Raw genomic sequence first — 24,123 nt, forward strand, 5'->3', positions numbered from 1 at the left:
TGTACTTGCGTGAACTTCTTCTTGTTTATATTGTTAATAAATACTTCAATTCTGTAAAGAAGTCTTACTCGAAATAACAATTACAATTATAAACTTTACTTGCATTTCATTACAAAAATGTTGTTCAAAGTAACATATTTATCTCAAACAAGTAATGGTTGCAATTGTTCTGACTAAGATTTTATAGATTATACAAAATTATTATTAAAAAAATATTTGCTGTGTAAGAGAGAGTTAGAAAAACAGAAATGCATGTAAGAAAATGTATGCAAATAAAATTATGTTAATTTAAATGCATTAACAAATTCAAAAAAGAAAACGAATGAAAAGTAAGTAAAAATAGAAGAATTATTTTTAAATAAGCAAAACATTCTTTGCGAGCTATTCTCATTGAATGTGGTCTGTGCCCTTCCGATCACTGGGAAGAAATATAGGGAACCCGATTGGTGAATTTTTCGATGGCAAATATTTTTCACCAATCAGATTCTCATTCTTCCTTGAAAGCAATCGGAGATGCGTGAATAGTGTGAACAGATATTATTACCGCGTCAGTCCCATGCAGTTGAAAGCTTCTTTAACAAAAACTGAAATGGCAACACCTTCAAAGCCATTGGATATAGATTCGTAATATTATTAATTAGGTTCTTAGTCAACCGTTCGAATTTTTTCAGTTGAAAAAGTTTTATTATGCACACAGCACATATATTAGCGTCTTATTACACGAACAAAGAACGTGCTAAATTTTTCTCAGTGCAATCAGTTGAATTAAGAATTTCAACCTGATGTTTTGTTGTTTTCTTGTTTTACGCTTGAAATTTTAAAATTATAACAATATAAACAAATTAATTCGGTGGAGTGATTAAACATTTTATTAATTTAAAGTAACTAACATTCAAAATACTTTTATTCATAAAATTACCATTGCTCATGCGCATAAATCTAAATTATATTGCGGCCATATTGTTATTGATTTTTTGAAGTAAACAACCTCACCGCAGACGCTTGTATAATTCTTTGTCATTGAATTCATAGCTTATTAGTAGTTTAAATTAAAGATGCGGGTAAACGTTGGAATGTTCAAATGATTTCATTTTGAATTATTTAATATTTATTAAAATCTTTAGTTAATAACCAACAAACGTAGATTGTAAATAAAAAAAAACAATGATAAATGCATTTATTCTTACTTATTTTGCATTTGTTAACATATTTTTTATATACTTCGTTTTGTTTTCTCTAAAGGGAAATATGATTTTCAATTTCATTTCTCTTATTCATTGTTCACAGATTTTTTGTTTTATTTTCCTTTAGTTAATTGTTTTACTCCATTTGTAATTAATGTCATTTTCAGAGATTAGCACTTATCTTATAAGTATGCAAAATTTAAGAAATTTTGTGTCATTTATTTATAAACAATCAATCAAAAAATTTTTCTTAATAGTTAAAGGGGAAATATTCATAATAGCTTGGTTGCATGAATACAAATTAACAATTTTATAATATATATATTTGAGGATTAAATTCCATTTATGTTTCCATATTAGAAAAATTCTTAAAAAAAAATAAAGTATATTTATTGCTATCAAAATTTTTCTTACTGTTTAGTGTAGAAAAATAGAAAATTTTATATAGTTTGTGTATGTTTTCCAATTGTGTTATTTGTTTTCATAATATTGTTAGTTTTTATCCTCTTCAACTCAGCTATTTTATTATTGGAGTTATTAAATATGCATGTGAAAACAAAGTACAATGATATCTCATTTTAATTTTACTTTTTCAGCACTTAATTATGCAGGGAGAAAATCTCACTGCTCCTCCTAGTAATAATGGCAGTTCTCATACCAGTTTAAGTGCACCATTACCATCAGGTTTGTATTAATTATAAATAATCCAATTGGATTGATCTTGTGAATTTATTTATTTCTTGATTAGTATGTGGGCAATTCTGTGAAAGCGTTAACCAAAAAATTCAAAATAAATAATTTTTAGAAAACAAGGTATTTTAAAGGTAAAAAATGGAAGATTTATAAATATTATCTATCTACTTATATTTTTGGGGGGGGGACTTCTGTATCGTGATCTGTGGCAGAATTATCACCAAGTCTTGGAAACTTCGGGGCAGTGGCCCGCAAGAAACTTTAAAAAAAATCATCACAGGAAGGGACCAACTCGAAAGGTATAACTCTTAGTTATAACATCTGCATGTATTTTTGTTAAAAAATTTGCAAGTTTAAGATCTATTTGGCACCTTGGCGATTGTAGTTGGCGCGACAGATCACGATACGGAAATATCCTCTTTTTGTTGAATAAAGGACAATATCTCTGAAATGTTTAATAAAACTAAGAGCTGGAAAATTTAAATTTTCTATTTGAAATAAGATTTAGCGCATTGATATAATCTATTTAAATTTTGTAAATATTGAATATATTTTTTAAGTCTCGCATCATTATATCTTTTATATTTTAATTAATTTTCTCTACCTCACATTTTTTAGTTATAAGATGAAGTGAAATCCACATAAACAAAGCTAAATGAACCATTAAGTTAATTTAAAATACAAATGAAAGTCCCATATCCTGAATCCAATCCGGAAAATAGATTTTTCCTGATAATAGGTCTATAAGGTAAGCAAATATCGAAACATCCTAATTCTATTAAGAGTGATAAATAGCCTATAATTAACACCAATTTCAATAAACAACGAATGATTCCACGTAATTGCACTAATTTGAAAGATTTTGTTATAGATTTCCACATGGTTTTTAAAATCTCGATGCAAATTCCGAGTCACGCATTTCAACTAGTAATCATTTCCAGTCTACTATATTAGCGAAGATTTTACACTAAACCCGCATGGTTTTGCTGATTTTTTTTTTCGGTAGCTATTAAAGCAGATTTCCACTTCGTTTTTAAAATTTGATTGTTTTAATATATTATTTTGATCGACAAATTTCAAATCATGCATTTTGCACTCAATTATTCACGATTTACCTGCAATCTCGCGTTTTCAGCGAGAATGGTTACTGATTTTCATAGTTTTTTTTATGCTTCATTATCATACACAGGAAATTTCGAATCGCGCGTTTGTAGAATTACTATTTGATTGCTCGATTTGTGACAATTTTATAGTTCATGCGGTTTTGTCGATCACCATTTCAACGGTTTGGGATTTTCACATAGATTTTAAAATGTTGATCTCATTTTTCATAGAATAGTATTATGATCCATAAATTCCAAATTTCACTTTTGAATAATCAATTAATGCCATGCTTTAGCTGGTAGAGTTTCATCTCAAATCTGTAATTTTTTCAAAATACGAAATTTTTGCGCACTCTTAAATTAAATGAGTGATTCTTGGCAATAATAATTATTTTATGCGAAATGTGAAAATAATTCACAGCTTTTTCAGGTTTTTATTTTCACTGTGCATATTTTTTTAACAAAAATTGAATTTTACATTGAATATTATATATGATAATCCTTTAATTGTTATTTCCCTATTTTTTCCCCTCCTTTTAGATATTAATCCAACTGAAAGCAACATGTCAATGAATACTGATCAAGATTCTAACCTAGTTGAAGTAAATATATTTCTGTGATAGATAATTTCAGTTTTATGAAATTTTATTGTAAAGAGGTTATGTGTGATTGGCATCCGCTTGAGGATTCATCCATAGTAATGATTTTAGGACAATGCTTTAAAAACTTTGCATTTAAATAACACATATAGGTGGGACAATAATCATAGCCTGTCAAAATATGTTTAAAGTTATAAAATATGATGTTTTTTCAAAATTGTAGATAATGAAATTGTTTTTCATACAGGACAGGACGTGTATGCTAACTTTTGTTTTTGAGAAAGCATTGCACAGCAATTAAACATTGCCTTATAATTTTTAACTACTTAGTATACTAATACAATTAAAATTATATTCTTAAGTCGAAATGCTCGATATAAGTTTTTGCAGTTTTAGATAGTGCAGATATTATATTAACACTTTAACATCTTCAAAAATTACAAATGTTAAATTTTATCATGTGCCAATATTTTAATGAAAACTTAAGATTATTCCTCTTAAGTTACTCTAAATTGTTTGACATAAACTAAGAAAATATAAAAATAAGCATGAAGTCTATTTGTTGAGCGATTGGTAGAAGACCAAAGATCGATTTGAATAAGTTTCATCCAGGTTTAAATAAATGCACACATTAAGTATAAATATAAAATGGTACAAAATTACTTAAAATCTATTTTACAAAATCTTTAAAAATTATTTAATCAAAAAAATTTGTCTTTTTTTTTCTTTTTTTTTTTTACAAAAATGAAATATTTTGTACTGAAATATTTAGCTTTGGACAAAGATAAATCTTCACTTATGGCCAATTCCGTGGCGACTATCTTTAAATTTAGTATTATATCTTATTTTTAAAATTATATGGGATGATTTCTAATAGCCTAATATTATTATGCATATAAAAAATATTAAATAAATTAAAATATAAATTAATTAGTTTTATTTTCTTTACAAGATATTTAAAAATTATTATTTAATTAAAAAATTTCACTAGCCTAATATTATGCATTCAGTAGCCTAATATTATTATGCATATCAAAGATGAAAGTTCTAAATATTTTATTTAGAATAAAAATATAAAATATGGCTTATGTTACATAAGAAGGACATGAAGTAAAACATATTTTTATGTAAAAAATTATCCTCCTTCTATATGCAATTATTTTATTTGATATCTATTTGTTTTGAAATTTAGTTTAAAAAAAACATCAAATTAACAGGAAACATTGAAAGTAAACATGAAATGACATATAAAAAAAGCTCTTGTGGCTGATGTTATTTTTTTAAAACTGATGTTTCAAATACGAACTATATTTTAAAAAAATATACATAAAATAGTTAATAAAAAAACTAAGAAATTTGAAAATGGGGAGAGGCTGTTAAATATCCAAAAAAAGTATAGGTTATTCTATGTAGACTAAAGCAAAATGCAACGGAAATAAAGCACAAATGAAAGTACATAAATGGACATGCTATAGTTTCAGTTCCATTAACAAGAACCTTCCTAAGTGTCTAAATGTGAAATGAAGGTAGAAAAGTAAATTCTGTTCCTAGTTGTTAAACCACTTTACACATATCTTCACTTTTCTACTTTACTTTTCATGTTTATACTTTTCTACCTCCATTTAGGATTTAGACAATGAGGAAGGTTCTTGTTTATGGAACTGAAACTATAGCATGTCCATTTGGGCTTTATTCACGTTTTTTGCTTTAATGCTATTGAATATTTATTTTTTATTATGTTGTCCTTTGTATTATGGAATGCCCTTATGGCAAAGTGTTGGCTAAGTATTTGTTATTCGTCTAGAATTTACTGTATAATGCCTCTCTTAAAAAAATTTTTATTGGATTTGCCTTGCTATCAAATTGTTTTAACAAAAATGTTTGATGCTTTTAATTAAAAAAAAAATGTTATTTTTTCATAGAAACGAAGGGGTGGCTGGCCAAAAGGTAGAAAACGAAGGCGTGGCCCAAGGGATATGAATGCACCTAAGCAGCCTCTTACCGGATATGTGCGATATTTAAATGAAAATCGAGAAAAGGTCAGGGGTGAAAATCCAGGTGCCAGTTTCTCTGAGGTCACTAAAATACTTGCATGTGATTGGAGTAAGTTAGGAGTGTCAGAAAAACAGGTAGGTTAAAATTAAATAATTTGTTGTATTTTATTTATTTATTTTTTGCCTAAGGTTATAAAGTTTGTAATACAGCTACAGTAAATAGTAGACTAATGATAACTTTATATAAATTAAAAAGTTCACTGTCACTCACAATAAGCTCAACGTATGTTTGATGATCAACACGATACTTTAAAAAAATACATGACATAACATTATTTAGGCTCCTTAAAAACTCCCAACTATTTGAACCTCTTGTGAGTTTTTTTTCAGTAGTAGTGCTCAAAATATAGAGAAAACATGGGGAAAATTACAGAAGAAAAGAAAATAATATAATAAAAATTAGGGGGGGAAATATAATCTTAATATTTCTTAATAAGATCATATCTTTTGATTTCCAGATTTTTATTATTTTTATGATTATTATTTTTCCCTTTTTTCATTGTTCTGTTATTTTTTCCATGTTTTCTCTACATTTTGAACTTATTTACTTGCAGCTTATGGACAATAACAATATTTAAAAAGTTTTAGACATTTTACCTAACATGAAAAATTCATCCGTCAATGCTTTTGTATATAAATCCACTGCAAAGATAGTTAAATTGAGAGTCAATTTCCTTATATGAATTATTGCCACTCCACAGGGAGAACAGGGAATTTAAAAATCACCTGAAATAACAGGGAATTGTTTAGTTTTTCTTTACAAACTGGAAAAATACAGGGAATTTTGTTTCTTATTTTCATCTTTTAAAAAATGGTGACCACTCAAAGCCCAATCTATGGCATATTTAAAGATGATATTTCAGCTGTACTAAACTATTTAATTTACTCTAGCATTATTTGTTTTAAATATGTTCAGCTGTACCTTTTTTCTCTAAGTTTCTCCGGTAATTAAATTTAGTATAGTTAGTTCAATATAGGTCACACAAAAGTGCAGTGATAGTGTGTTTCCTCTTAATATATTTTGTATAATATCTACAGGGAAAACACAGGGAATTTTTTTTTCCAGATTAGAGTGGCAACTCTGGAATGGAAAACTAAATTTCTAATATTGTTTAAGTTGTTAAACCTAGTATTATGAGCATTTTAGTATCTTAGTTATGGAAATTTTGTAAATATATATCATGAGATCCATCATTTGGTGGTTTTGTTTATAAATTTTTCTACAGAGAAAGTTCAATTTAAGATTGTTTTTTTTTTCTTTTCTTTTATGAATATTAAGGAAAGTGTCTTAAATTATCTTCAATCCTTTAGATGGTTTCTTAATTTAGTTTCAAAACTTGTTGACGAAGTCATATATCACTTGCTAATCATTACGGGTTTGTGGTTGTATGACATGGGCAATGCTACTCCACCGCCTTGGCTTAGCCATGCTCATTGGGTAACAATAAGAGAGTAGCAATTTTGGTATTTCTGAGGCCAATGGGAAATAGACCCAAGTGCCCGCCATTAACCAAAAAAAAAAAAACTTGCTAATCATACACTGAACAAGAATAGACCAACATCTGTCCTACGAAAGTACCAATGTCGACTCTATGAGATAATGAGTTACAAATGTTCTGTATACATCAACTTACTAATGTTATAAACCAAAAAAAATTTATATAATTAATATTTTTATATAATTTTATATTTATATGTAAATCATCTTATTTTAATTAAATTAAGGCATTTGAGCTTGTTTAAACTTGTATGTAAGACTTGTCAATTTATTTTTTAGAAATATCTTGAAGAAGCAGAAAAAGATAAAGAACGTTATATGAAAGAATTAGAACAGTATCAACAAACAGAGGCTTATAAAATTTTCAAGAAACAGCAAGAGAAAAAGCGAAAAGGTTTGTATAATATTTTTCTATTTTTACCAGATTTTGTAAAATTTTTACGTCTGCACTATTCTTTTTTTGTTTACTTAACATAAGATATTTCTTTATTTACTAGGCTTTTATATATTTTCTGTTTTTATTTTATTTTATTTATTTATTTATTTTTGCTGTGCAAAAGAAAGTGTCTTTCAGTGTGTAAAAGAAGAGAAAAAGCATTGTATTAATTTTTGAACTCAATATTGAATATCTTAATTATTTTTGATGTAATGATCGATTTTCATGTACATACAATCTAAATGTTTTGAGGCAAATCAACCTTAAATATGTTAATTTGTCAGATAATATTATTAAATTATAAAATCAGGCAAAAAAACATACATTTCTGAAACATTTTATAAATATACTCCTTTTTTTTCTTTAGAATATGAAGATGGAGATGGTTCTTATTATACATCGTCAAATGTTGAGGTAGGAAAATCATTTTTAAAAAATTCTTATACCAGAGATTAAATGTTTTGAAGAAAAAAAATTTACAGCTTCATTTAAATGTACTGAAACATTATTTTGTGGAAATTCGGGAAACTTATAATTTATCTTTCTTTTAAATCATTTATTATATAGATCTTTTTGTTTGTTATAATTTTTTCCTCTATTATAATATTTTGTGATTAATATTTAAAAACTAATTTTTAAAAAAGTCAGTGGTTAAATCTTGTTGTTTGAGTAAGAACACACTTTCTCTTTTTTACAACAAAAAATAAGCATAGGTGAACTAAAAATTTGCCGTATTTTAAAAATGTTTCTATATTTTAGTGCCTATTTCCATTTCTCATGCAATAAAATAATTTCTTGTAATATTTTTCAAAAAGTATTTATGGCAAATTAACCATTGTGTAACTACAAAATATAGCTTTCTGTTTAAATTATAAGTCCATAACTATTTTTATGTCCATATTTCCTTTTCTTCCATTGAAAATTGTTTTAATTCATTTTTTAATCAGAGTATCTAAAATAATGCAAAAATATATTTCGTGAAAATAATAATAAAGTTAAATTGTCTTTATTGTAAAAAATTATATATTTTGATCATAGTTTATTTTTGATGTCTGTATATTAATTGTTTAAAATATTATTTGTTAATCTGATTATAAAGATTTAGCTGTAATTGTGCAGTTACTTTTACACATAAAATGTTTATAAATCTTAAACTGCTTTTAGCTTGCTTTATTTAAGTTCTTAGACACATTTAAACAACAGCTTTCATGAAAATTTGATTATTGCAATTTAATTTGCATTTAGTGACGCATGGATCCAACTTGTTTGTACTGGACTAAACTTCAGATTAAAAAAAAAATCTTATGCACTTAAATTAAGAAAATTAAACAGTACTATAAACTATGTCTGATGTGAAAACGAAAGGTAGAAAAACTGATGAGAAAACAAAATATGAAGGATGAATAACTAGTTTTTCATAATTTTCTGACATTGCTAACAAATTAACTGTGTCGAATCTCAAGATGCAATAAAATATTTTATTAGTTGTTTTCTCTTCACTATTATGTACATTTACCATTATATATTGCAATGTTAAATGTTTTTTAAAATTTCTGAGGTTTCATATGTAATTTTTTTTGCTAATTGAAGTTTAATCATATGAAAATGAAACATGTGGTTTAAAAGCCATTAGTGCTAATGTTAAAAAATCTTATTGCATGCTGACAGATGGAAGATCCTAGATTTCTGAAGCCTGGATTACCCTATATGGAACAACAATCTGTAAGAATTAAACAAAAGTTGATTGATAATAAACAAATGTGTTTGCTTACATCACTCCCTGTTTATATTCTTCATTATTTCAAACAAATTTTGCTTCATTTTTAAATGTTAATGTTTTTAATGTTAATATTTTTTTTACCTTTTTTTAAAAAAGAAATATTTTTACTCTTTAGTTGTGTGTCATTTATCTTTAATATTTCAAAAATTAATATAGAGCATAATTTTTAAAACATTATATCCACTGTCTTTTGTTTTGATGTATTTTTTAATAATTTTCCATGAAAATTTTATGCACAAATATTTTATTTAATTTTAATCTTTAGTTTCCTAAAAAATAAAGTACAGACAAATGCTGCACTTAAATTTTCTATAACATATTAATGGTTCTCACATGGACAAGGCGCTGATTCGATTTGATTTTGGAAAAATATGATTTCATTTTAACAATAAGTATCCAATTGGGTTCAAAGTAATATCTATAAGAAATTTTAATCTATTCAAAATGATTTAGTTACAATTGCTTTATGGATTATAATTAGACATGTCAATTATTTTAAAATTAAGTGGGAACCTTGCATATGTTAAAATATGATATAAAAATTTTACACAGTTTACAATCTGTTTTCTGTACAATAATTTATGTCCAAGAACATATTTATCTTGTTTGAATCAAAAATAAAATTAGATTAAAGAGCTTAGATTAGATTTAGATAATAAGCAAATTGTTAGATGTTTAAAGGTTTCTTTTTTATATTTAATTTGTAAATGACTAGAAATCTGCCATATAAAGTTTGTATTTTATATCAACTAACGGCCTAAAAAATTGGCTCTTTGAGTAACCTTATAGATAGCAAAAATTTTTATATCCTAAGTTTTTCTTTCCTTTTTTTCAATGTTTCTGAATTCAGGTTGTTTATTTATTTTTTAAATGTTTCCATGTAGCCTATGAACGAAGCTCATCATGATAGTGAAGCACCAGGGTTTGATATTCCAATTTTCACTGAAGAATTCCTTGATCATAACAAAGGTAATTTAACTTAGTACTAACTTTTTTTCTGCACATGTATGTTATGTATGAATATAAGGGAAAGTGAATTAAATGTGATTTATGTCTATTAATTGAATTCTATGCAATTTTCTTTCTAAAAATGATATATTTAAAAGTAAATATAATAGTTAATTAACCCTAGCAGCATAATAACTTGGGCCCTCACTAGACCAATATTCGCAAATCTTAGCTCAATAAGGGTTCAAAGGGCGGATATTTTTCCGATATGGACCCTATGTAAAATTGTCCGATTCTCCCGATATTTTACTGTCACTTTAAAACCAATATCAGACCTACATGAAATTGTCAGATTCAATCGATATTTTACAATCATTATTTAGCCAATATTGGCCCTACAGAGGCTGACACTACCTAGGACCAATATTAAGAAATCTAGACATCCCAATATTGGTCCCTCGGAGCATGTTCATATAGGACCCGTACTGAGCCCAACTTAGGGCAAGGTATATTTGCTAGGGAATATACAGTGCTCAAGAAAAAATTAACACCTTCAATATCTTTTGATCCAATGATAAAATTTTTACATACTATGGCTCGATCTTAATAGCTCAATGGTGTAACCTAATTTACTACATAATGATAACTTATCTAATTAACTAGGCCTAATATTCTAATTAACTAGAGCTGACAATTTTTTTTAGTTATGAAATCAGCCTAAAAAAGGAACTTTCTTTGAATAAAACACCCGGTTTTATGGTTAATTTTGACTCTCAGAATAGTAGTTCGGCTACAATGTGGAAAAATTAAATCCAATAATTTAGTCAGTATATCTGTCAAAAGATAGAACCTCTAAATTTCACTTTTTGCATATTTCTCTATGTCTTGAGAACCTTTTAAGAGAATAAAAAAATTTTTAGACAATTATGAAATTTTTTTAATCTAAATATAATTGCATGTAAAAATTATTTTTTAGTAATTATTTGTTATTTAATAATTAAAAGCTTTTGAATTGTAAGATAAACTAATTTTTGCATTGTTTTAAAATTAATAATTTCAAATGAAATAAAGTTTATATGATATCAGTCGAATAATTTCTAAGTTATCCAATTTTAAAAAGTTGCGCTTTTAAAATTTGATGTCTTGAGAACTATTCTACCAATTTCATTCAAATTGAGGTTATATTTTTGTGACACGTTAATCTCAATTGCTGAAAACTATCTCGCTGTAAAGAAAAATAAATAAGATATGAAAGGAATGTTTCATAATATGTTATAATTTGAAACTACTAAATGAATGGACTGTTAATACCTCTCAGTAAAATAAAAATCATGTGCTTTTTGTATACTTGACTTACTTCATATGTAGTAAAAGCTAGTATAAAAAACTTGCACGAGTTTCAATAATAGTTGAAATATTACCAATTTCAATTTAATGTGTGATTACCTGATGCAGTGAATTTTAAAAATTTGAAACCATAAGAGGATCATTGATTAATACAAAGACTGTTACAATTTCTAAATATTGTTTATCATGTTTTGTATTGATTATTTAATTGCTTATCCTTTGCTTTTCACTTATTTTTCAAACTTGTTTAACTTTCTGATTTAAAATAATAATACTAATAAATACTAAACTAAAGTGTTCTTTAATGTGTGGAGGGTATAATATTAAGAATTGTTGAAATCATTTGATAATTATGATGTTAATGTAACATAAATAATTTTATTGTATGGAAAATTGTTGTGTGACAGTTTAAGCAATTATTATTTATATTCAATCTATATAATTTTATGTCAACTAGATTTACAATTTATTTTACTATACTAATTTTAGAAATAAAATATTTAAAAATGATTCATATATGTAGAGAATTGTGATGAAAAATTTGTCTGATTATATTAAATTGATAATTTTAATAAAACAGAAGAAAAAAAATTTTGTTAGCTATATTGTTGAAAATGTGTTTGTATAATGTGTTGTGCTTATAAAATTAAATGTGTTTGTTTATAATCCTCGGCAAATAGCATAAGAACTCAATGTGTGTGTTACATATTTTTTTTTTTTCATTGTTGGTTTTACTGCAATACATTATCTTTTTGAGCTGGTACACACTGTGTGATTATTAAACTTGTAAGAAATTATATCTCATTAGCGTTTGTAAGACTTATTGGTAGCTTAAAACTTATATTTGCTTTTTTTTTCTTTTTTTGTATTCTTGGCCTTTTTATGTATTTATTTCATTTTTTTTTTTATGGTTTGATTGTATGTGTTTAAAACTGGAAATCTTCGTTGTACATGCTTTATTGCTTTTATGATGTTAATTTAAGTAACTTCAATGTTATTTAAAATGATCTTTTATGAAAAATAACTACAGTCAGACCTTCATTTAACGAAGTCGCTAAATCCCGATAATAAGTTCTTCACATAGAAAATTCGCTAGATAGAAAGTCACCTTTTGAAATACTTAAGCGACATAAAACATGTTTTAAATTCATAAACTAGACATAATTGAAATAGCAATTAATACACGTTTATCTTGCTAAGTAGTATCTACTATATATTTTAAAAATCTTAACCATAAAAGAAATCTGCATGGAAAGCAAGAATAGAGCAAAACATTATACAGTGTTACACATCATGCTACATATATTTTAAACTAAAAGAAGCTAAATTTATGCATAAAATTATATCTGCATTTATTATAAAGGTAATATTAAACATACATTACCACATGCGTTCTTAAATTTAATTGCTTCTGATAAAATCTGTTAAATTTGTCTGAGTTTTTCGCTTGAAATGCAAACAAAAAGGGAAAGGGATCTAACTGCTTTCTCTAAAAGTTAAGGGGCTTCAAAAATCAATTCAAAGGGCATTTCCCCCATAAAATGCGTTGACAAGTTTAAAATGCTCTGAAATTTTACGGAAATAGGGAAAGGGGATCTCAAAGAAGAAATTTCCAAAATATTCTTGGTTTCTCGAAAAAAATTCGCAAAATAGAGAAATTCGTAAAAGGGAAGTTCGTTAAATAGAGGTCTGACTGTATATTGAAACTAAAACTTCCTATGATAATAGTAGAATAAAACTTAAAAAACAATTGCAAAAAATTCCAATAAATATTAAAAGCAAAAATAAACTATATTTTTAAGTATTTTATGAAATGTACAAACTATACCATTTTGAAATCAGTATCAAGAATTTTAATTTAAATCTTATTCAAAGTATTTCAAGATTATAGTTTTTTTTAATTTATCAAAAACATGTGAATGTTTTCAAATTTATTTATTTTGCTATTTTTATATAGTTCATATTAATGTTTTTTTTTTTTTTTTTTTTTTTTTTTTTTTTTTTTTAATTCTTTACAGCCAGAGAAGCTGAATTACGACAGCTGCGTAAATCAAACACTGAATATGAAGAGCAAAACGCTATTCTGACCAAACATATTGAGAATATGAAGTCTGCAATCGATAAACTTGAGGTTGAAAATGCTCAACAACACAGTAATAATATAGGGCTGAAACAGCACTTGGATAGTTTGCGCAACATGCTACTAAACAGCTTTGCTGACTTTCCTCTGCCAAGTAAGAAATCTCTTTTTTTATCTCTAAAGGCTATAATTTAAGGCATGGAGCAATATGATAGGGAGCCATGTTTTCAAATCAATCAGGAAAGTGCTTTTAGTAGAAAGCAGCAAGATTTATCATGTAGTCAACAAGATGTTTTTGAAATTAGTGCTGTTTTGTAGTGAAAATTCTGGAAATTATTAAACTACCTATCTGCAAACAATACTAAGGAAAAAATTTGTGTATAAGCGTCAATTAGGGGTGAAATGTGACTTAATCAGTAGATTATCCCTATCCTTTCAATTAATTATTATTTATTACTACCAACCATCAATGATAAACTAGATTTTTTAAATAGTAGGAATATGGTCGGTCACAACATTCATTTATTGAGATTAAAGTTAAAAAGTTTTATCCATTATAATTTTTCCTGCAAAAATTCCTAAATTCAGCAAAAAAAATTTATTATATTCTAATTTAGAGATATTTTGTTGCTCTCAAAATCTAATGTTTGACATTAACAATACGAAAAACCATGCCTTTCTGATTTTAAAAAAAAATTATATATGTGTTGATTAAATGTAATATAGAAAGAAAAATCTTGAATAAATATATCAGTTCGGTAAGAAAGAAAAGTTGGTGATTAAAATTTAATTTTGTATTGAAATATTGTGTTTTTAACAGCTGCTTTTTTTAAATAAAAAGTTTTTAATTGTTGCAGATTGACTTTCCCATTTATAGATAAAATTCCGATTTCATTATTTTATTTAATTTATTAGTAATATAGAATATGTTTATTGAGCTCTTTTCTTGATGTAAGTATGCATACCTGCCAAGTCTCCTATTTTTTAACAAAGACTCCTGTATTTTACAACTATCTCCTGTTTACTCGTATATTCTCAAATTTCTCCGTATTTGTTCAAGAAATTTTTAAAAAATATGTTGGTGATGAAATATTTGCTGATGGCAAAGATTCTCTCTTATTCTTCAACAGATTGTGCTATTGCCAGTACTGCAATATGTTGAGTGTTTATAGTTTGAGTAATTATAAATAATGGCTTTAAAAAAATCTCTGTTAGGTTAAGATTATGTACATATTTTTTACTTCACTAAATGTAAGTGCTTATATTATTTCCAATTTTGAATTTTTCTTTCTAACTTATGATTAGGCATGATGAATCAAAACTTTACTCATAGCCTAAAAAATGTCGCTAGTAAAATCTCCGTTATTTTATTTCTCCAATTTTTAGCAGGTTTGAGTATGTTTTGTTATAATAGCTATACAGTCGAACTCGTTTATAACGAGCACAAAGGGACCGTAACATTGCACTCGTTAAATCCGAGTGCTCGTAATAAACGGGTCCTTAAGGCAGGCGTGCAACCAGAAGAGGGGGGGGTGGCTTTGGAGGTCAAATGATTGAGTTTACTTAAAATTTAATTAATACTTACTTACTTTATTTACATTAATTAATTTAATTAAATACTTTTCTTGCTTACTAAATTAATTCTTACTTACTAATGACGTCACGACCATACGTCATGAACGATAAGGCACGAAATCGATACGTCACCGCCTACTCTCACGTGACTTTTCCCATGTTTTAGATTAGAGCGATAAGGGCAATTAAGTTTCAGTTCGTTGTTTTTTTTTATTTCGCGCGCATTTCTTATAATTTTGAAAAAAGGATAAGACAGAAAGACTACAAAGATGAGGAAAAAAGATTGCAAGACAGAAAAATATTGCTCGCTAAAGCCGCGTCTTTCTCGTTAAAAGCGACTTCTGTTCCATAGACTTAACATTGATCCAACCAAGTATTCTTGTTTCCCTCGGTAAATCCGAGTTCTCGTTAAATCCGAGCTCATTATAAACGAGTTCGACTGTACTTTAATTTTTATTTAAAAAGCTTTTATTTGATATGTACAAAAAAGTTTTATATATCAAATATTTACTTTTACAAAGAGTTACAAAAATTTATTTTTATACAAAAAAAGTTTAGATCATTATTCGACCTATCAATATTATAGCTCACATTCTAATAATAATCTTTATAAAATTTTATTTATAATTTCATTTTTTTTCTCATTTTTTTCCAGATACAAATGAACTTCCGACACCTGAAACACTCGACATTTACATTGGTCATTTACATGGCTTGCTTGAAAATCCTGGTGAAAATGAACCTATGCTTGCCAGAGCCCGTGAAATTATTAGCAAGTTAGAATACCCATAAAGGCAATATCACCTGAACCAATCATCATTCATCTGTATACGTTTTTGTTTGTTTGTTGTATGTGTTGTAAATATTTTTATGTTTTTTATACATGTCAAGTTCTCAGTTGCTTCTTAATGATAATAATGTTATCAACGTTAGTTAAAATTCATAAATTTTAACAATAGTTTTTAAAAAAAACACTATATTGCATTTTTATTTTGTTGTCTGTGAATATTTTATTCCAATCATAAGGACTGAGGTTATTTTGAGTTTAGATAATAAGTACTATATTTTAAGATATTAATATCAATTAAAAAAATATTGTTTCCCAGTAAGAATTTTAAAGCAAAAATAATAATTAAAAAAACTAGTTTCATAATACAGCATAAACAAAGTTCACTCACTTTATGAAATCAAAGTCCAATTATTTAAGAGAATGATTACAACTTTATTAATTCAGAATTTAGTTATTTATTTTATATGTTTTTGCTTTCATGTGCTTTGTAAATAATGTATGTGTTTTTTTTTTTATATATATATATAAAGATCATGACAAGTTCTTAGTTAATTTTCAATAATAGTAAAGTTAATAATCTTTGTGAAAAATAAATAAACAAATTTTTACTAAATTGCTAAAAGCAAAACATGTTTGTTGCATTATTAAAATGATTTGATTTATGTGAATAAATGAATATATTATGGCACTTATTAAAACCAGGTTTAATTTAAGGTAATGATGTGGATTAAATTAATTTTATAATATGGATACAAATAAAGAAAGTAAATAATGCATAATATGGCAATCCGATTAGAATAATGTCACAACTAAAACTCCTAATTTTTTTAGAAAACAATTATAAATTGCACATATGGAAATCAAGATCAAAATAGTTAAGAAAGAACTGTTAGTATAACATGTACCTTTGTTAGTCAATTGAGTTACTGCATAACTTTCGCTCTCTTATTTTATATTTTCAAAATTTAAATTTATTAAAATTTTTGATTTCTGACTTTATTCTTGCTGGGATGTCCTGTATCTGCAAAAAAAATTTCGGTATACCTGATAATCTATGTTAGACATTATCCTACAGGGCTGATTGTGCTCCTGAAAAAATCCGGATTTCCGGATTTTTCGTTAACAGTGATCCGGAAGTTTCCGGAGATCAAATTTTTAAAGGTGGAACTTGAAAACACAGTTTATTTTATTTGTTTGTAAGGGAGAGCCAGAGAGATACTTTATAAGCTTATATTCATGATTAATAGTCATTTTTTATCAGTAAATAGTTGTAATAATCATAAACTCAAGAAAGAAAGACATATTTGTAAATTTTAATTACTTCTCCAGGTCATCATAGGTATGTGTAAAATTTTAAATATATTTTAAGTAAACTAAGAAATATTGAGAAAAAGGAAAATAATCTTGTTTAAATTTTTTTCTAATTTTTCAATTTAAATTTTTAAAAAAAAAAAAAACGGGAAATTTTCCGGAATTTTGACTTGGGCTCACAATCACCCTTGATCCTAAATTTTGAACACCTGCAAAAATAAAAGTTGTAAACTCATAATATTTGTAGTTATGATATTTTTATCCTTCATTTTTAACTAACATTCTTCTATTAAAAGTTGAATTGATTTGTAAATGTAAGTAATTTAAATCCACTACAAATAAATAAAAAATTGTAACATAAAATATCATAGCTGCCAATGTTACTGGATTTTTCAGTAAACCACTAAATTTTGCAAATATTCTCTAGTTTGATTGGATAAAAAAGTTTGGTTATGTGTCTAGACATTGATGATTGATGGTGTTTTTAAGTAGCATTTTATGATTGATAAGAAACTTGACTATAAAAGAATCTCGATAACACGTCCCTGCTGGATAGATAAATACAAGGACAGCAACACTTAAATTTCAGGGATTGCATGATTATTGAGTAACTATTGTAATTTTTTTATTTTCTTGAGACTTGAAATTATGTGCCATCTGAGTGTTAAAAGACTTGTTGGCTATAATTCTGAAATTTTAAAATAAAAGTTAGCAATTATTTTTCTTCAAGTTTTTAAAAAAAGATCTAGAATATTACAATGTATTCTACAAAATTTTCATTCTGCATCATAAAACAAGATGTATAAAAAGTTATTTAAATGTTACAAATACACTTAATTTATAATAGTTTTGTTGAGATGCCGAAAAAATTATAGATAATTTTAACTATATCTTGTTTTACATACAAAATGAGCATTTGTGAAATAGTTCAAAAAGAGCACAAATAATGTCAAATAAATCTGCAATCACTTCAGTAATACAGAGATGATTGTGCTCTGGAAAAAGTCCGGATTTTTCGGTAAACGTGATCCAGAAGTTTCCGGAAATCCGAGGTCCAAAAATTTCAAGAAATTATTGATCACATTTATGTATTAAAAAAAAATTTATGTTTTATTTAGACTTGGAATCTCTTTCATTTGTAAATATTTTTTCAAGTATAATAATGAATGTGATTAGAGATAAATGTAAACTTATGCATAATTATTCATTTAAATTATGCTGCATATAATTTATTTAGAATTTCATGTTTTGAAGTTATCAATGATTTAAATTTATAAAGACGTTAAATTTTTGCAATATGTAATTAATGATTTTATTGGAGAAATTTTCAGGATTTTTTAGTTGGGCTCACAATCACCCCTGGTAATATAATGAAACAGTTTCTCCAGTTTTGAAACACAGAGATACAAAACAAATAACAAACAAGGAAAATGTATTGACCAATAGGGATGGGGAACAAGATAATGGAACAAAACTTGGAGGATAAGAAAAAGGGTAAAAACCCAAAACAAAGAAATTGGAAAATAGATTTCTAAACATTTAGAAAGTATAAAATATTAAAAAGCTCAACTAAATTAATAAAATAGAAATGATTTGTAGAAATCTAGATCAGACTCAGAACAGTCTTATATAGATATTGATTTGTGGCATAAATGTAGTATACAATATTTATTTAAATAAATGTTAATTTTTTTAAAACAAAAAATCTATTTCTGGATAGTTTAGTTGCACCAACACATTTCTAGTACAATCTTTATTTTTGTATATCTATTCTTGGCGAATAATTTTACTGAGAATTTTAAGTTTTACTCTCCTCCTCCCTCTTGTAGTTGGTAGCATTAAAAAATATGAAATGTAGAATATTAGATGTTTTTAAATTATTATTCATAAGTATTAAACATAGCCATATTAATTCTAACATTGTAATCAAAATACAATATCTTTATAATTGTTTTATATGATAGCTAAGTATTAAAAGATTTTTTAAGTTATTAATCCTTTAATAATAGAAAATTTTTAAGAAGCATAATGTATATTCGTAAATTTAATTTAATTAGCTTGATGTAGGTAGAAAAATTTGAATAAGATATATACTTGAATCCTTCAATATTGATTCAATTAAATACTGTTAATTACATTATATATTGTTAAAAGTAAAATTCTTAACACATTCTAATAGATGATAGAAGGTGTCTTTCCTTCCTTCCTCAATGGCACGACAGCCCCGGGTGGGCCCTTGCCTTCTCAATCAACTTCCTCCAGGCCTGCCTCTGCCTGGCAGTTGTCTTCCAGTTGGAGACTTTTAAGACTGAAAAGTCTCTTTCCACGCAGTCGGCCCATCTCCGCTTTGGTCGACCTCTGGGCCTTGATCCGATGGGCTGAGCCGAAAAGATTGTGTTTGTTTTGTTAGCATATTTTAGTAATTTATCTTTGAAATGTTATAAAAATATGTTTTTGTACATGCGTCTTTCATAAAATTGTTATATACTTATGCCACTTGCCAATACCAGCAAGACTGCTGTGGAGAACCAAGAAGATTTTAGGCAGAGGGTTCGTTTCGTATTTTTAATTGCGGCAATCTATGACCTTAAACTATGCACACGTCACAACCTATTTTACAGGGAGGACCCATTCATTCATCCACAGATCGTAATTTTGACCTGAACGATTAATCTCCAATTCAATATCCCCACTTAGAGGACTTTGTGTCCACGACAGATTTAACGTGCACCAGTCACCATTTAATGCACAGGGATTCTTTGGCCGACAGGATTCGAACTTCTGATCTTACGAGCACAAACTTAACGTCCTACCAACTGTGCTATCCTGGGCCCTTAAAAATTTATGACAGTTTTATTTCATTTCTTTTGTTTCATGCTTAAAATTTCACTATAAAAGCACTGATCTTCATTTTAATCAATATGATTTAAAACAATATTTTTTCTATAACCACAGAAGATAGCTAATCCAGTGTTAGAAATTATTTTTAAAAAAAAGATGCTGTTCCTTGGACCAGTAAGTATCATTATGTACTCATCCACTAACAATATCAGTGGTCCACTCAAAATTTAATGTTAAATATGACCATGAAACATCACATAAAATAATTTTTTTTGCTTTAAACATTTATTAGTTAACTTTGAATAAAACTACTAAGCATAGGATAGATTTAACAACTGAATAAAATATTAAACTGGACTTGGAAACTAAATAAATAAATGTTTAATATTGTAACTATTATCTAAATAAAATTCAGAAAAAAAACATCAATATTAAATAATCAGTGTTTTCATTACAGAAAAAAAATGGGAGAGAATTTCTCACCCTTTCTCAAGAACTGGGTGAGATTTCAAAAAGTTAAGTGAGATTTCTAAAAATTAAAAAAACACGAATAGACTTGGAAAAAAATATTTCTTTAATTATAATGAATTTTTAATTTCTAAACCATTGAATATTTTTGCTGCATTATCATATGGAAAATGTTCTATATCTACTTTTTCATCAGTTATTCTCATTAGGTTTGCTCAAATGCTTATCAGTCAATCTGTTACGATATTTTGTTTTAATTCGGTTTTGAGGCTGCTATTGACCTTGCAACAGATGCTGAACTATTTGGAATCACTAATTAAATTTGTAGCATTGTGCACACACTTTCCTATCCTCTACATCTGCCAGCATAGGTTCTTCACTTATTTCTGTTATGGAATAGTGAAGTTCGTTGAAGTTATTTCCATGTTCATACTCTTTGTCAGGTCTTCCAGATTAGTTTTCACAGACTTAAACTTTTACAAATTGCTCTAAATTGTCGATGAGGGAGTTTGGTAATTCATTAACAGCGAAAACTAGAGATAACTTTAAACAACTTATTATAAAGAACTCACTTTTTTTCTCAACACTTGTCATAGCTGTTTTCATGTCTTTTTCAAAATGGCGGAAGACTAAATTTTTTCCAAAATTCNTTAATCAATGTATCACCGAGTTAGAAGGAAAGGAAAAAAATGCTCATAAATCTTAAAAATGAAAAAAAAAAATTCAAATAAGATATATTGCAGAAATGCTACGTCAAATTATTCCATTACAACCTAACTTGCATAATAACATAAGACTATAAAGTTTACAACCTAACTTATAGACATAATATAACGTAACATACTATATTAATAGAATGATCTTGCTGCCATTGTATTATCAATTAACAGCAGGCACATTGATGGTCCCACGGACAAGTGATTAGTATTTCATATTAGTCTAAAAGAGGATTTCTTGGTGCTGGACCACCAATAATTTTCAACATTGTAAACATAAGACCGGGATAGCTTGGTTTGTAGGGCACTGGGCCCATGTCCAAGAGTTCGTGAGTTCAATCCCCACCGGCCGAAGATTCCCCATGTAGTAAATTGTGACTCATGCACATTAAAAATCTGTCGAGTCGCAAAGCCCCTAATGTTCCCATAACAAATCAATACCTCTGGGAGATACTAATCCACGAGTTTCCTTGTCTTCTGGATTGGTTCAAATTTACAAGGCTCAGGAGCTGAACCTAGTACCTAGTCATAAACCCAAATTTGGGTCAGCTGTTCATCGACAGATATAAAATAAAAATTATTGTAAACATAACCGTTTTCCAGTGAATTCTCATTAGACTTATAGACTAAGAAATAAATTATTATTTTTATGATTTCTCTATTTAGAACAACCCAAAAAATGGCTTATGAGGAAAAAAATTTAAATTTTAGACAATTCTAGGAGATATAGAAAAAATTTTACATTTCTATTTTTAGCCGTCTTTGAAGTATTAATAAAAATATAGAAGCTAAAATTCAATATTTGCAATCTTTGAAGTTATTAAAGTGTTAAGGTAACATATAGATGTTGAAAAACACATAAATTAATCTATGTAGTTAACAAAAAATATTTTATTACAAAAAAATTAATTTCTAAAAACAAATATTTATTTTTACATCGTGATTTAGATCAATGAAATGAAAACTGCGACATTCACTGCATTTACTTAAATTTTAATAAGAATTTAAAAAAAACAAAAATGGTACTTTCCATTAGCCAGGCATAAAAAATTTTTTTTCAGGGGGACATTCATTTCTTTGTTGTTGTTGTTCATTTACGTCGCACTAGGGCTGCTCAATGGGCTATTGGCAGGGCCAGATTAACCTATAGGCACGTGCCTAGGGCCTACGAAAAACTTGGGAGAAAAAAATTTGTTGACAAAAATAATTTAGCTTTAAAAACAAGTGTATTTTGCACAAAATTATGAAGATACAAATAAAAATATAATATTTTTCGGTAATAAATTATTTTGCAGAATCTTATGATGATCTAATATATTACTTTTAGCATGTATTTTGAATATATTTAGCATATATTTTGAAAGGAGGGGTTGAATTTTAGCATATATTTTGGAAAGAGGGGAGGGCCCAAAAACGGCTATGCCTAGGGCCTACAAAAGGTATAATCCGGCTCTGGCTATTGGCAACAATGTGGGAAACATCCCCGAGGATGATCCGAAGACATGCCATCACAATTTTGATCCTCTGCGAAGGGGGTGACACCCCTGCCTCAGTAGCCGGACGGCCTGCACGCGAAGTCAAACACTTTATGGTAGAACAGTTTAACGAGGACCAATACCATTCATTTCTTTAAAAAAAGCTGAAATTGGTTGTACATAACTAACGCAAAATTGGCAAAAAAAATTTTTAAAAATATGTCAAGATATTATTGGGTATTAATATTAAAGAGTGAATAATAAAATATTTGGAAATCCGTGAACAAAGAAATTTATTACAACATAAAAAAAATTGTTTTTACGTGTAATCTCATATATAGGATATTACATAGGTTTAAATTTTCTACCAGCTTTCATTAAGGCTAAACGTTTCTTATCGGCATCAAACTTTTTCCTTAATTCCAAGATTTCATCCATCTTCGCATTTCGGATTTGACATTTATAGAAATTTACCAGAGTCTGTTTGGTTTGAGCTCGTTTTTGCTTCTCTAATAATTTTTGACTTGTAACTTCATTTCGCTTGATTTTAGGTTTTTTACTCTGTTTTGTGACAGTAACCCATCCTTCTTCGTCCGCAACACCTTCTATTTCTTTGTCTTTCTCTTTTTCTTCCTCAATCTTTTCATCGAATTCGCCCATGAAACTCTCGATTTCCTCCTGCAATTCTTTAGCATCAACAAAGTGAGAATTGTATTCTTTAATCCATTTACTTTTCCCAGCTGTAAATGCTTTTGGAATAACTATAACATCACCTTTTACTTTTAAGGCTTTTTTTAGACTAACACCACGCTTGAAAACAATGTATCCAACTTTTGGCCCAACTGTTTTTTCTTGTTGAGAAAAGTATTTAGAGCCTAGAACTACAACACCACTTGATGGCTTTGATTGAATATATACATTTTCGATCGGTCCATAACTATTAAATAGAGATTCTAAGCACTTTTTAGTCAAAAATTGGGGTATGTTTACGATGAACAAAGTTCTATCATTTGGCTTAACACTATCAGATCCATCATGTTGCTTGATGAATAATGTTCTCTCAATAGCACTGTCACCAACCTTGAATTTAAAGTCCACACATTTCTTTTGAACTTCAACCATTTTTTTCTATAATTAAGCAAATAAATTGTATTGCGATAAACGGAAAACGAGGCAACATTCGAAATCAAAACAAATAACACTTCATTTACCTTTAATGTCTAAA

At 27.4% G+C, this 24,123-nt stretch overlaps 2 protein-coding genes across 8 annotated transcripts; one reads left to right on the forward strand and one right to left on the reverse strand.

The window, feature by feature from the left end:
* The first annotated feature begins 608 nt into the window (after window positions 1–608).
* Window positions 609–16,715, forward strand: LOC107455801 (high mobility group protein 20A). Of its 7 annotated transcripts, none has more exons than XM_043047131.2 (10): window positions 609–881; window positions 1,781–1,868; window positions 3,521–3,582; window positions 5,502–5,708; window positions 7,411–7,525; window positions 7,935–7,981; window positions 9,236–9,289; window positions 10,232–10,316; window positions 13,661–13,876; window positions 15,953–16,715. In XM_043047131.2, the coding sequence occupies exons 2-10, from the start codon at window positions 1,790–1,792 to the stop codon at window positions 16,087–16,089; spliced, it is 1,002 nt and encodes a 333-aa protein (XP_042903065.1). In that variant the 5' UTR covers window positions 609–881; window positions 1,781–1,789; the 3' UTR covers window positions 16,090–16,715. The 7 variants fall into 7 exon arrangements, with proteins under 7 accessions (XP_042903065.1, XP_071041171.1, XP_042903066.1 ...); XM_043047130.2 differs by lacking the exon at window positions 609–881 and adding an exon at window positions 924–1,061; XM_071185068.1 differs by lacking the exon at window positions 609–881 and adding an exon at window positions 955–1,004.
* A 6,459-nt stretch (window positions 16,716–23,174) lies between these two features.
* On the reverse strand, window positions 23,175–24,123 carry LOC107455811 (ribosomal RNA-processing protein 7 homolog A). Its single transcript, XM_016073524.4, has one exon. The coding sequence runs from the start codon at window positions 24,018–24,020 to the stop codon at window positions 23,244–23,246; it is 777 nt and encodes a 258-aa protein (XP_015929010.2). The 5' UTR covers window positions 24,021–24,123; the 3' UTR covers window positions 23,175–23,243.

Source organism: Parasteatoda tepidariorum, chromosome 9, assembly GCF_043381705.1.
Source record: "Parasteatoda tepidariorum isolate YZ-2023 chromosome 9, CAS_Ptep_4.0, whole genome shotgun sequence".
Taxonomy (NCBI): Eukaryota; Metazoa; Arthropoda; class Arachnida; order Araneae; family Theridiidae; genus Parasteatoda; species Parasteatoda tepidariorum.

Bases quoted from the DNA above. Each gene is read 5' to 3' on its own strand.
- LOC107455801 (XM_043047130.2), top strand. The intron at 1,869-3,520 runs GTTTGTATTAAT...CCCTCCTTTTAG, and splicing joins AAGTGCACCATTACCATCAG to ATATTAATCCAACTGAAAGC. The intron at 13,877-15,952 runs GTAAGAAATCTC...ATTTTTTTCCAG, and splicing joins TGCTGACTTTCCTCTGCCAA to ATACAAATGAACTTCCGACA.
- LOC107455811 (XM_016073524.4), bottom strand. From the start codon at position 24,020: ATGGTTGAAGTTCAAAAGAAATGTGTGGACTTTAAATTCAAGGTTGGT.